Raw genomic sequence first — 13,737 nt, forward strand, 5'->3', positions numbered from 1 at the left:
AAATAATTAATAAGATCTAACTAATTATTTTGCAAGCACCATACAAATTTCTCGTATTAAAAAAAAATTGGACATATTTCTGATAACATTTTTTTTAATTAAAATCCTCCATCCTACCATGAAATTGTGACCAATCCAACGTTACTAGAAGAGTCAAAATCCATTCTAGAAAGGAAACATCAATAAAATATAATTTTGATATATAAAACATTTACAAAAAAACCCGATTGAAGTGCAAAAATGCATTTGAGAAATACTTACATAATTATCAATTCTTAATTTACCTCTAACACTTAACCTATTCTGAATTAAAAAAAGAAGAAAAATTAACATGCCACAGTTTTTTGTTTATTTATTTATTAATGTGGGTGTTCAAATCAGCTTGTACGTACATCGATTAATTCTATAGATCCTGAAGTTAACGATCATGTAAGTCTCCAGTGGCTCCAAAGTTTGTAATATTCGAATTAATGATCTTTAGAGAACAAATATAGAACTTAACCAGTTAAATTACATCCCCTCAAATTTATTTATTTATTTATTCATTTAATGGTAAGAAGCATCATTGGACTGACTTGCAAGTTTTATCACTAGAGGATTTTAAAGGTGCATCCCTCGTATCGTCTCAATGCATTTAAATGAATTTAATGAATTTTCTTGGATACTAGCTACAATGTTGTCGCTAAAATTAAAATAAATGCTCGTCTAATATTGCACCCAGATTTGTTTTTTCTTTGTCAATTTTGCCACTTGAGTTTTAAAAATTCTTAATGCCGTTTTTTAATCGATGTCCAGACTGTACTTATTTCATATAAGAAATGGCACCGTATTGTTGGTAACCTAACATTGTTTGTTAATGAATTATAATCAAAGGACCTAATCGAGAAATCCAATTTGTTGTAGGCCGAAAGCAATACAAAAAATAAAATGGGGGTAAACTTTATACCACTCCAATAGTTGGGTTGGGGTGTCTTTGAGGTTTTCCCAAAACTCCTTGATGAAAAAAATAAAATAAAAAAATCCCACACTTTACTGGGCTGGACTTGAATTATATCTCTGAACCCATAATACAAAACCCAGTAGGAAGCCCATAGCAAGTATAAAATGCACACATCACTCATCCTCATTTAGCCGCCTAGGGTTTTTCAACTTGTACTCCTCTCTCAGCAAAGCAGCAGCAGCACATCAACAACCACAACCATGGCTGAGCAGGTAGCCCCTCTGCTCCTGTCTTCCCTTACTTATGAGATCATGCGCTGTGTCGTTTGAATCTACTTTCGATCTGATTTGTTTTTGTTATCATCTGTAGACGGAGAAGGCATTCTTGAAGCAGCCCAGGGTTTTCCTGAGGTAACGTGTTCTGCCATGTTTATGTTTTTTCATGTTGTTTACTGTGTTTGCGTTAATGTTTTTATTTTTTAGCTCGAAGAAGTCTGGAAAGGGGAAGAGGCCCGGAAAGGGAGGAAATAGGTTCTGGAAAAGCATTGGACTGGGATTCAAAACACCCAGAGATGCTATTGAAGGTTTGCTTCTTCATTATTTTACTCTCATCCTGGCTCTTTTACCCTTGTTTGAAAATGTAGAAGCGTGCTTCGCTTTTGCACGATTGTACTATATATATATATATTTTTAGGTTGAATATTTTTGGAAAGAGTATGTTAAATTCAATAAAAACTCAATGCTGCAGTCAGTTTTAAAAATTATAACTAGAATCCTGCTGGTCTTGTTGCCATACAGGGCTGCTCAGAGCCTTTATGTGACCATGGGTTTTCACTTCTTCGTTTGTTTGGTTAAGTTGCCCATGGATGCGAGGCAATATGGTTGGCAGAATCTCTATCTGTCAATCATCTTGTTTGGAGTTTCCTAGTTTTATTCACCTGGAGATTTTACTCATTGGTACCTTTTGCTCATTGAATCATTGTTGGTATGAAAAGTTGTCCTGAATTCAGAGATGTATCTCGAGCATTATCTGTGAACTTGTGAGGTCGGTCTAATTGCTTTAATTAGAGTTCAGATTGTTGACTATCTAATGGAGTGCCGGAGCTGCAGTTTTTGCTCATTGCCGGCAGGTTCATGTATTGTATGCTCAAACTTCATTAGATCTTGTAACAACAGGATGATTCCTTTGCATCCTTCGATATGGTTTGAGATAACCTGGCCTTGAACAGCTCAGGGGCATTTATGCATCTTTTTTAATTTTTTACTTGCATTCTTGATGTCATTGCTAATTAGTTCACCAGATGATTGATCATTATAGACATTATGGAATTGTTAGTCGATTCTCTACTTGCTGAGAAGGAAAATGATGCTCTTGTACCGCGGTGCTTTTTTCACGTTTCTGGCATCTGTTTTAAAATCCCGTGAAAGGTTTTTTTTTCACCTAGGTTGTATATTTTGTTCACAGGAACATACATTGATAAGAAATGCCCATTCACTGGCACTGTTTCTGTCAGAGGACGTATCTTGGCTGGTACTTGCCACAGCGCAAAAATGAACAGAACCATTATTGTTAGGAGGAACTACCTTCACTGGGTCAAAAAATACCAGAGGCAAGGACTTGCTCTTTTTTTGTTTTCTACTTTAGTCCTAGTCCTGCTACCTTTTCTTCTGGTTCCTTTAAATAAAATGCCACCTACTTGATTCCCCCCGCCGTGTACTAAGTGATATTTTTTGTCTTGCTGATTATCGTTTAGATATGAGAAGAGGCACTCAAACATCCCAGCTCACATCTCCCCCTGTTTCCGGATCAGAGAAGGAGATCATGTTACCATTGGTCAATGCAGGTCTGCGCCCGTCATCATTCCTCTCTATCTAAACCAATTAATTTTCTTTGGCAGTAGTCAAAAGTCACTGCAGAATCATTATATATGTACTTCTGTTCTTTGTATTGCAGGCCATTGTCCAAGACAGTGAGGTTCAATGTGTTGAAGGTCATCCCAGCAGGATCTTCTGGTGGTGCAAAGAAGGCTTTTACAGCAATGTAAGAAGCTGGCTTCTCTAATGATGTGATGGTGCCGGAATTTAATAGACCTATAGGCGATGACCTTCGCTGTTTTATCAGTCTTTAGATTTAATTGAATGCATGGATGCTGTTCTTTTCTTTACTGTTCTCTTCTTTACGATATCCTAGATTTTGTTCTGTTACTGTTACTATCGATGGAAGATCCAGATTTGCAATTTTGAGGATATTTATTGTTTCGTTCTGATAGGTGTTTTATCATTTGTGTTTTTCGTCTGTAATATCCATCCTTTAATCTTCTCCCTCGCAGGGCACCACCAAATCAGTGATCTTCTTTTCCTAGTTGCAGTTGCGCCGATAATTCTGTAGCCATTTGCTATCAACTATCGTGTAGAATGTTTTAGCATAGCTATGTAAGGTTAGCATAAATGGCAAGACTTGACTTGGGGTATTATGACTGACGCCTTGACATGAGCACGATGCCCTGATTATATAAGTTGGTGTCGCACTCCTGTTGCCTTGGACGCTTGTTTTAGTTTGTTAATCATATAAGCCTTGAGGCACTGGAGTTGTGGTAAACCCGAACTGATACTACTTGTATGCGAATACATACGAAGGCTGCATCTACAGTAATACTTGACAGATTACATATATAAACATCAATTTGTAGGAAGACATTAATCTTCTTCATGTCCATCGTCGAATGTTTTGTTATGAATGCTTATACTATTGGGTTAGTGGTGTTTGCTTTTTAAATAACTTTTTGTTTTGTATTGAAATGATATTTTTTATTTTTAAAAAATTATTTCTGAAATTAACATGTTAAAATGATATAAAATATATATATTTTTAAAGTTTTACAAAAAAAAAATTAAAATACATTTGTTAGGAAACCGCATTCCCAAATAAACAGTAAGATAACAAGCAAGCTGAAGCGGCAGATCAGCATGACAGTGGTCGAAGCTTGCAAATCAGTAGCAATGATGATAGTTGAAGCTCGTTACAATTAGTTAGTAGTCTTTGAACACATGGCAGGTTTAGTTAGTGATTATAGTTAGCTAGAAGCAGTTAGAAACAGTTAGCAACTGGAATGAAGTGCATAAAAGCATCGCAAAGAATAACATGTTCATTAGGCAATAAGATATTTGAAGAAAAAACATGAAGAATTAATGAAAAAACATGGTGGGAAACAACATGACAAAGGCTTTGGAAGAACACAACAAGATATTTGAATAACGAAAGCAAAACATTTGTCAAAAACTTCAAGAAATTAATGAAATTTCTGAAAATAACATGCTTTAACTGTCTTGCCCATTCAGGATTATAACAAAGCTAGTTGTGCTTCGTCCTGAAAACTAGGCTCTTCTCTTCAAATGCATGATATTTATTCAGTTATCAATGCTCTTCAATACTATACAACCATCCAGTTAACCATAAGAAAAATAATTGTTAATGTTAAATTCTCATCACGTCAAGAACCCATTGAAGAAAATAAATACAAATAGGTTAGTTCTGGAGAGAAACAAGAAGTGAGTTTTGAAGAAAATAAAGCAAAGTTTAATTATTTGAATAAAAAGAATGTCGTTTATCATGAATTGGCTTCTGGATCTTTTGAAAATGAAGAGTTGGATGAAAAGATTGAGTTTCTTGTGCGAACGTGTAAGAAGTTGAGAATTATATGGATGGGTGATAAAAAAGAAAGAGAAGGGTGATTTTGAGGAAGATGTTAAGGAAAATGAGACTGAATTAAAGAAGAAGAAGATCAAGGAGGATTCTTATAGATAATAGTTCATTAACAAACAGAAAACTATCTGATTGTGCAAGCCTAAGGAGATCACCAAAGAAGAGTATGCTTTCTTCTTTAATAGCTTGAGCAACATTTGAAAAGACTATTTGGCTGTCAAGAACTTCTCTGTTAATGGTTTTCTTTTTGCTAAAAAGAAGTCTATTTGATTTGTTTGACACCAAAGAAGATTAACAACATCGAGCTTTATTACCGGGGATTTTTATCATTTATGACTCTGAATAAAATTCTCAAGGTTATAACTTGTATAGAAGCATCATAAAAAAAACAATGTTTAGCCGTACAAAGTGTAAACTCTGTCTCTCTCAAATTCTACTAAAAATACCTCTATTTTAATTTATAAAAGCTGATCCTATGTTTAAATCATTCTCTTGTTCTTGTTAGAAGAAAAACTAAGCAAATACAACAAATAAAAACATCGTTAAAAACTTTGTAGGATTATAAAACTTTAATTGCTGAAAACCATTCCTAGGATACAATATTTTGCTGTAAATCTCCATGTTATTTTCTCAGTAGTTGATAATATGACAGCGAAAGCGAGTCATTAAAGTACTCTGGCACTTTAATTTATTCTTTGCCTGTGCTGGTGCTGCTTCAAATTCAAGCCAGAGTAAGCTTCGTAGAAATCCAAGCTATGATGGGTCCCACTTAAAGTTTTTCTCAAATGTCTCTTCGTAGAACTGGACCGTCTGATCAACATCAGCGGGCCCGGTTGCTTACATGTGGTTCTTGGTTAAGTCTTTTGCTTTCTTCTCTGTCATTTCCTTCCTCTGTCTCTGACTCTCTGTATATTCAGTCTTTCTTTCGCTCTTTGTTTGTGTTTTCTCTCTTCAGCTCAAATAACAATAATAATAATAATAAAACATATATGGGTTCAAGCAACAGCAGGTTAAATGGGTCAACCCCATCTGGGTCAGGGACTAACAGGTTCAAGCGCAGAGCCCTTGCTTCTGTCTTTTGTGGTGGTTCTGCTTCTCAGTCTCCTATTGAGGTTCTTTAACAATCATTTCTCTCCTTTTCAATTAGCTCTCCCTTTTTTTTAATCTATTTGAAGTTCTTTAATTGCAGTTTAGTGCTAAAGGATTCTCTCGTTTCTGACTGATGAATATAATTTAGTATTGATGGTTCTCTTTAGTTATCTATTTTTCAGTGGCTGCTCAAAAAAAAATAAAAATGTTAGAATAAAGTCTATAAAAATGAACGGAAGCTAAATATAGAATCTTGAAGTGGGTCTCTGATGTTTTATTTTCCTTTTTCCTTTCTTTCTTTCATATTAAATTAAAAAAAAATTACTACCTTGGAAATCGAAAGTTGACCGAACTATCTTGTAATGGAGTAATTCTGAGACTGATTTTGACTTTCAGATGGGTGATCATGTGGATGAATCATTGGCAGGATCTCTTGAAAATTTAGCTACTTTTCATGATGTGTCAGCAAGCTACAAGCAGGCCTCATCTTCTAACTTTGGTTTGGAAACTGGGTTAAGTAGTTCCAGTGCTGAAAGTGGGGACTTATCTGGAAGTAGTAATGGTAATGTTGAGGATGCTTCTGCTTTTAAAAATAGCGAGTCACAATCTCAGCAGGTGAATATAATTGGCAGTACTATGGAAGCCCATGCAGTGAATACTTCTGTAAAAGAACAGACGCCAACAGCATCTGTCCCTGATGATACAGCAGTGGCAGGCGTTGTGGGTCAGGATTCTGGGAACCTAGATTCAAATGGGGAGTCCATTTCAAATGCAAATATGGATTTGTCTAATACAAATTCTGTCATTCCTGCTTCCTTATTATCTCCACAACCATGTCCAGAATTTCTCTCATCTGACAGGGAACGAGAAGCAAGAGCTGCAAGAGTGCTTCTTGTTGATGTGGTCAACATACATTCCAACATTTTGTCAATTAGCTTAGCAGAAATTAGTAACCGTGAGGCAAGAAGAAATAGTAGAAGGATGTTTTGGGATGCTTTCTCAAGAAGCAATTTGAGAAGGAATAGAGATTCTCCAACCGTAGTATTTACAACTAGTCATGCTGATGATCTAGGATCTCATGACAGATGGCTCCTTGATTTTAGTGGCGATCTACGTTTCGATGGAGTTGGTCGTGAATCTAGATATCCTGGCACTAGAAGTCATCACAGGAGTGAACGACGATGGCAATCAAGGGTAATAGTTTATACATTTCCTTCTTATTTAAGCTATTTATGGGTGAAATTGGCAATAGACCCAGAAAACTCATTGGATCATATGATCAATAATTTATCAAACTAGAGGTTCTTTGACGCATGCAATTCAATTTATTTAGAATTCCTATGCTTCTAGATTGCTATTTCCTGTTTATTATGTTTTTTTACATTTCCATTGATTATTTCAGAGAGAAACATTTCATGATGTACGTGATGAGCTAGGTTGGGAAACTTCCTTGTGTCCAGCTGGGCTTCATCCTAATGGTGCATGCTCATGTGAATCCTCTTCTGTGGCTGTCGAGTCCAGCAGCCATGGAAGTATTTCACAAATAATCCTGCTGGCAGATGCACTTTTCGAGGTAAATGCATTCTGTTAAGGTTACTATTTTTGAGGTACTCTGCTGGTTCTATGCCTTGAGAAGTGTCAACAGCTTGCATTGTGTGATGTTATTAGCTTCTCTTTCTCCATAGGAGAATGTTTAGTGCAAATCACATCTTTTAACTTGCATGTCTTCCTTTACTGAAAGCATTGATGCACATAAACTCAAATGGCTCCTCCATGGCAACTACTGTCTATAAACCTTTGTGGCTGTACTAAATTATCAGGTACATTTTGTAAAGACTTGTGAAATGGAATGGATATGGGCTTGTAACATTTGTCTAATGCGAAGCATGTTCATAATCATCACCTATGCAGAGTCGTCCTATACTCATACTTTTTCGTAGTTTCTTATTACGTTTATTTTCTAGGTTTTAGAGGAAATCCATCACCATCGCCTGTCCCTATCACCTTCCATGCTCTCACTTCCTGCTCCGGAAGCTGTTGTAAATTCGTTTCCTCTGAAGAATTATAAAAAGTTCCAGGGAACTGAAAATGTGGCACAGCATGAACAACAGTAAGTGCTATTTTTTTTTCATCATTTGAATATGCATGTACTTGTGTTGCCATCGTACTTTGATTTGATTTATGGAGAAAAAAGGCAGCTAGGTATTGTAATAGGGACGTTGAGTTAAGAGGATTTCATAATTAAAACAATTCATGGATTTGAATAATATTGGTGTTTGTAGCTCTGACACACTGCAGAAAAAGTAAAAGTTCGAGGAAATAATCCAAGACTTACTTGCATTAACAATAATTTCCTAGCTTCTCTCACTCTCCTCCTTTCTGGCACCCCTCACTTCCTGCTACAACGAATGGGGTAGCGCGAGAAAGATTTACCATTCTTCTTGTACCTACCCGAGACATGCTCTCTCCCCGCATTTGTACTTGCTTTTTTAATCTTGTTTTATAAGTGGTGAATTGGTAAAAAAAATTCTGACCATGTGAATTGTATCGCAGGATCATGCTAACAATGAAATTTTTTTGAACTTGATCAAAATGTGAAAGCAAAAAATGTATAGATAGAAATGAAATGGAACAGGAAAATATATATTGATGGTTGCCAAGTAAGCCACAGTGTTTGAACAGCTGTCCTTCAAACTCGAATTTTCCTGAATGGAATAACACCTGAGCTCTGTGGAGAATTATTACACATAACTTTTGTTGCAATATCTCTCTACATCACTGCGCTTCTGGGATCGCATTTGGTGCCTCTAGGTTGATTTTCACTTCTCTTATCTCTGAATTCGTCAACCCTTCCATTCTCTTGACCGGCACTTCATTCAATAGGACTAGAGGAGTGTGAATCTATACAGGAGCCCTTAGTAGTAAATATACTTCTATTTACTTTTTTTTTATGCAGATCAATTATATGAAACTTTATGCATAAATCAAGAACTTAGATCATTTATCTACCGGTCATGATTCTGAATAATCAACATGCATGCTACTGTTTATAGCAATGTTCACTTCCTTTCAAACGCCTTTTGAACTTAATTTTTGTTCTCCTCAATTAATCTTGACCAGTATTTAGTAAAAATAACTACTTTTGTTTGAAGGTGTCACATTTGCTTGGTTGACTACGAGGAAGGAGATAAAATTCGAGTTCTCCCATGTTCTCATGAATACCACATGTCATGTGTTGACAAATGGCTCAAGGAAATACATGGGTAAGCTATCAGTACCATCCTTCTTGTTTTAGTTGACCTGGGCTGATTATAAGTTGAGTTCTCATTGTTCTTTTGTCTCGGCTTTCAGTGTATGCCCTCTCTGCAGAGACGGTGTTTGCAAGGGAAACGTTGAAAGTCCAGCCTCAAACCCAGAGATCACATCACTTTGATGCATGTGTATAAAGACTTGTAAATAAAGCAAGGTTTTTTCCTGAAATGCTCTGTAGTCTTTCCTCAAGAACACAAGGCAAGTTTATATGTTAGGAATTTTCTTTTTTCTTCTTTTTGATATCCTACTCTTTATGCTTTTCACCTGAAGTTTAGCCTGCTGTGTAATTATATGCTGTCAACAGTTCTGGAAATCTAATATTATCAAAGGGCCTTGAATAAGGTTATGGAAAGTTTGGTGCATGCAATAGGATTTTTGGTATGTCTGAGCCCCTAAGTTTTGTTTTTCCTAGTAATTTCAATCTTTATTCTTACATTCAGATCATTGATTTTATCAACTTAATTCCTATCATTAAATTTGAAAACTAGAAAATATAAAAGTAGAAATAATAATAATAAAAAAAGAGAAATATAAACAAAAAGAGAGAGTATAGATTCTTTCGTACAATTTAATAGCTTGTAACAATGAAAAAATAAATAAATTAGGTTAGATTTTTTTTTTATGAATTGAATGAAATTAATTGTAAGAGTGATTTATATTAAAAAAAAATTATTACTCGTTGAGTGAGTTGTTTATCATTATAAAGATTAATGAATATTATTATTAAAAAAATCAATATAAAGACTAGAACATACATGATATAGTGAAATGAAAATTGATCTTCTCAAAGAAATTAGATTTAATAATGAAAGAGTGAGAATTAGATGATAAAAAAAAATGTGGATTTGGGATAAAATTATTATTTTTTATTTTCAACTATGTTATATTTTGATTTTGTGTTGCTGAAAATATTTTATTTGATATATGATTGGTTTGATTAATTATTTTATTATAAAATTTATTTAGAGAAATGATTTAATACTTAAGAAAATTATGATTTAACTATATTATTTTTAGTAATGATTTTTTTAATAATGATTACAAAATATTTTTAACATAATTTTAATATGCGGAGAAATTACCATTTTAAGTTTAAAAAAATAAATAATTCTCATTATAAACTAAAGTGAAAATAATGATCTTTATTGATGTTTTAAAGATTGCAAGTTTGATGATAATATATATCAAGAATTGAACAAATTTTTCTATATTTTGTTATGTCTTGTTCTTCATTAATCAAATAAAATACAGAGATATTAATTTTTTTTTATATATTAGTACAAAAATACACGTATTACATTTATAATTTTTAACCATGAGATAGTAATCGAATGTTATTTTAGCAAGAAAAAAATTTGTTCTTTATTGTCAATACCAGCAAGGCACCGAGGTTCTGAATGACTTCGAGTTGATTAAAATGGTCGATATGCAAGAAAATGGTCTGTGGAAACTTGATGGCGTATGCCTGTATACACACACACACACACACACATCACATATACACGTATTACATTTATAATTTTATTATTTAATATATATACATACATCTTAATTATGTAAATTACTATTTTATTTTTTTATTAAATAATATAAATTTTGTATCCATTAATTATTAGATAGGATACACTATCCAATCGACATCCATATTCCTAATGGAGAGAGAAACACAAACATTTTCTTACTTTTTCAAAATACGCTTGTAATGCTTGAATATATCGAGTTTTTTCATTAAAAAAAAGGGTCTGGTTCGATCGTGGCGGAACTCTGGCCGTCAATCTAGTTAGTCAGGAGCTAAAACCCATCGTTTTAGCATTAATAGTGAACTAATTGAATCAAAAGCTCTAGTTTGTTTGACATGCAGATCCTTTTCTTCAAGCACCCCAATGTGGTTTGTCTTCTTCCGTGTTTTTAGGCTGGGGGAAAAAAAACATTTCATAACAGATTTGTGGAACTAATTTATGTTTGATGGTAACAAGACCACACCTGCAACCAACAAGGTGGGAGGGAATGTTTTGTCAGATGGAGCACTGCTCAGTTTGTTTTTGTTATCAGAAGCATGCCAAGAGTGTGAATGAAGCAACGCGGCGTGCACAAAGAGAAAGATCCCCCCCCCCCCCCACCCCCAATATATATATATATATATATATATATATATATATATATATATATATATATATATATATATATATATATATATTATTGAAAGCAGAAGATGGTTTAGTCAGGCTACTTTTACTTCCACATTCATCTATTATTCTATACAATAGAATGATGCTCTCTCATCTCCTGCTTCGTTAATCCCCAATGTCCAAGTAAATTAATGCATTCAGCAACTCTTTTTAATTGGTGCCGGTTTGAGAGTTTAGTTACAGTCATTTTTAAAGTGTTTTTTATATTAAAATATATCAAAATATTTTTTTTTATTTTTTAAAAATTATTTTTAAGATCAGTATATTAAAACGATTTAAATTATATAAAAAATTTTAATTTTTAATAAAAAATTTAATTTTTTTTTAAACTAGATTTGCATTATATTTCCAAACGATGTTAAGGCGATCACCAATTTATTTATTTTTATATTTAATTTATTTTTATTTTTTTTCTTTATAATATTTTTTTAGTTTTAAACCTTTTAGTTTTAACTTTTATTATGTTAAAAATAAATTTTAAAAAATAAAAAATATTATTTTAATTTATTTTTAAATAAAAAATACTTTAAAAGATAAATAATAATAGACGGGGATATATATATAAAAAAAACAAACTTAACCTACGTCTATTTGATGTCAGGGGAATCTCTCCGCAATTGGATTGATTTAAACTAGAATTGATTTGCATTTGCAAGGGGAAACAAAAATAAATACTCTCTTAGGATGATTACTCTTACATTCCAACACAGGATGATGACTAAATCCTGCTTGATCGGATTGGAATCTGATTGTCCACTCAACAAACCTTAATTTGCATGCTTCTTCTTTTCTTTTCTTATAAAAACAATACTATTTATAATATTACATGGTCAGATTTCTAAGTTGGGAAAGAAACATTATCTTATTTAATAGTCATCACTTACTTACTTGGAAGTAGGAGTTTGTAATGGATGGAGCCCTCTTTTTTCTTACATTTATCACGGAGACGGCCCCCCCGCCTCCTCTTGAAGAACAGCGAGATTTATTTACTCAAGAGATTTCCATTCAATGACTCGGCAGGGGAAACCCGTGCCATAAACCACCACCACCACCACCACCACCCATCTCGCGTGCATATTACTATCTTACACACACCCGCACTTGTAAAAAGCAAACCCGCCCATTTTACCAGCCTCATATCTCTCTAAAAACTATAAAATGTCCGCTCCTCTATATTCGTTTATCCCTCTAAACAACACCGACGAGGCCAGCGATACAAGCGGAGGCACCAAGTCGCCCTTTCAGAACCTAAACTCAAGCATTTTGATCATCGTTTTAATCCTCTCCGCAACTCTGTTAGTCTCTGTTTCTCTTTGTTTCCTCCTTCGTATCTTAAGCCGCCGTTCCCTCCGCCACCTTTCTCCCTCTAGAACCACCGCCACAGCTACCACAATAACAACCTTATCCTCTAACCGCCTCTCCAGTAACAACAACCATCGTGTTTCACCGGAAGATTTAGAGTCTTCCGTTTCTGACTCACTCCCTCTCTTCTCTTTCTCCTCCATCAAACACAGACCATCCTCTTCCCCTGAAATCTCCAGCGGCGATTGCGCGGTTTGTTTGTCGACGTTCGAACCAGAGGATATCCTGCGATTGCTTCCGCTCTGCTGTCATGCTTTCCATGCACATTGCATTGAAAGATGGCTCAATTCTAACCAATCGTGTCCTCTTTGCCGGTCTCGTATTCATTTTTCGGAATCAGAGGTCGCCAAAGCTCTCTTTGAAGGTGACGCTCGTGGTGGTGATAGCTTCCGCCTTGAGATTGGCTCTATTAGCCGTCGAGAACATACTGCACCTAACCCCGCGTCCTCTCTCTCTACAGCCACAGCTTCCGCCGCTGCAGGCGAGGATCGGAGCTCGTACTCAGTTGGTTCGTTTGATTATGTCGTGGAGGAGGAATCAGAGGTTACTATCAGTCAATCGCACAGAAGGAGTATGTCGAAGGAGAGTGGTCGCGGGGGTGGTCTGACATTGTCTGAGGAGCCGATTCTGGCAGCGGAAGTGGCTTCGGCGAGAGGAAGTTTGTTAAGAGAATATGTTGATAGGTTGTCTGCTTCTCTCTCTTCACGTTCGACATCTTTTAGAGGTTCTGGAAGGTTATTGACCGGTAGAAGTGGCCGGAGCGAGATTGCCGGTGGCGGAGATTATGGTTTGGGGGCGAGTCGTGTTGGAGAAGAAATTAGTGAGCTGTTTCGTTGGTTTTCAGGGGTATGATTCGTGAATAGATAAGCTGTTCATGGGCAGTTATGGAATTCAAAAGCTCGTGCACTTTTCCTGGCCCGGTCCGTTGATTAGCCATGTTCACACTGTAAGGTGCCAAGTGACACGAAAAGCTTAGAAATGGATACAGAAAAGGAGAGAGTGGAAACTGTAGAATCAACGGTACCTTCCTCTTGTCTTCAAACTTTTTCTTGCAGATAAAGACTAAAGTATTAAGAAAATGATAGTCTTGGAGGCATTAGTTTTGATAGCTGATTCATTGATGTCCCACTAAGACTTATATAT

The 13,737-nt window shown here is 35.1% G+C and overlaps 3 protein-coding genes across 4 annotated transcripts; all 3 read left to right on the forward strand.

Moving 5' to 3' along the window:
• Positions 1-1,093: 1,093 nt before the first annotated feature.
• Positions 1,094-3,204, forward strand: LOC133690867 (small ribosomal subunit protein uS17). The gene is made up of 6 exons (XM_062111132.1): positions 1,094-1,212; positions 1,310-1,350; positions 1,423-1,523; positions 2,405-2,549; positions 2,694-2,783; positions 2,894-3,204. Exons 1-6 carry the CDS (start codon positions 1,201-1,203, stop codon positions 2,982-2,984), a joined length of 480 nt encoding a protein of 159 aa, XP_061967116.1. The 5' UTR covers positions 1,094-1,200; the 3' UTR covers positions 2,985-3,204.
• A 2,201-nt stretch (positions 3,205-5,405) lies between these two features.
• LOC133690574 (uncharacterized RING finger protein P4H10.07-like) lies at positions 5,406-9,395 on the forward strand. Of its 2 annotated transcripts, XR_009841475.1 has the most exons (7): positions 5,406-5,754; positions 6,128-6,925; positions 7,134-7,304; positions 7,696-7,841; positions 8,884-8,994; positions 9,083-9,241; positions 9,348-9,395. XR_009841475.1 is itself a non-coding variant. In XM_062110798.1 (6 exons), exons 1-6 carry the CDS (start codon positions 5,428-5,430, stop codon positions 9,162-9,164), a joined length of 1,635 nt encoding a protein of 544 aa, XP_061966782.1. In that variant the 5' UTR covers positions 5,406-5,427; the 3' UTR covers positions 9,165-9,395. The 2 variants fall into 2 exon arrangements, 1 of the variants encoding a protein (XP_061966782.1); XM_062110798.1 differs by having other exon boundaries at positions 9,083-9,395.
• Positions 9,396-12,104: 2,709 nt separating this feature from the next.
• On the forward strand, positions 12,105-13,673 carry LOC133691929 (E3 ubiquitin-protein ligase ATL4-like). Its single transcript, XM_062112557.1, has one exon. The coding sequence runs from the start codon at positions 12,391-12,393 to the stop codon at positions 13,444-13,446; it is 1,056 nt and encodes a 351-aa protein (XP_061968541.1). The 5' UTR covers positions 12,105-12,390; the 3' UTR covers positions 13,447-13,673.
• Positions 13,674-13,737: the final 64 nt, after the last annotated feature.

The sequence above is a fragment of the Populus nigra genome, chromosome 4, assembly GCF_951802175.1.
Source record: "Populus nigra chromosome 4, ddPopNigr1.1, whole genome shotgun sequence".
Classification (NCBI taxonomy): Eukaryota; Viridiplantae; Streptophyta; class Magnoliopsida; order Malpighiales; family Salicaceae; genus Populus; species Populus nigra.

What these genes read in the sequence shown, in the direction of transcription:
- LOC133690867 (XM_062111132.1), top strand. An exon ending in CAGCCCAGGGTTTTCCTGAG is followed by an intron (nt 1,351 to 1,422) that starts GTAACGTGTTCT and finishes TTTATTTTTTAG; the next exon opens with CTCGAAGAAGTCTGGAAAGG. An exon ending in ACCCAGAGATGCTATTGAAG is followed by an intron (nt 1,524 to 2,404) that starts GTTTGCTTCTTC and finishes TTTTGTTCACAG; the next exon opens with GAACATACATTGATAAGAAA.
- LOC133690574 (XM_062110798.1), top strand. Translation starts at nt 5,428, where the DNA reads ATGTCTCTTCGTAGAACTGGACCGTCTGATCAACATCAGCGGGCCCGG. An exon ending in TGGCAGATGCACTTTTCGAG is followed by an intron (nt 7,305 to 7,695) that starts GTAAATGCATTC and finishes TTTATTTTCTAG; the next exon opens with GTTTTAGAGGAAATCCATCA. An exon ending in GTGGCACAGCATGAACAACA is followed by an intron (nt 7,842 to 8,883) that starts GTAAGTGCTATT and finishes TTTTGTTTGAAG; the next exon opens with GTGTCACATTTGCTTGGTTG.
- LOC133691929 (XM_062112557.1), top strand. Translation starts at nt 12,391, where the DNA reads ATGTCCGCTCCTCTATATTCGTTTATCCCTCTAAACAACACCGACGAG.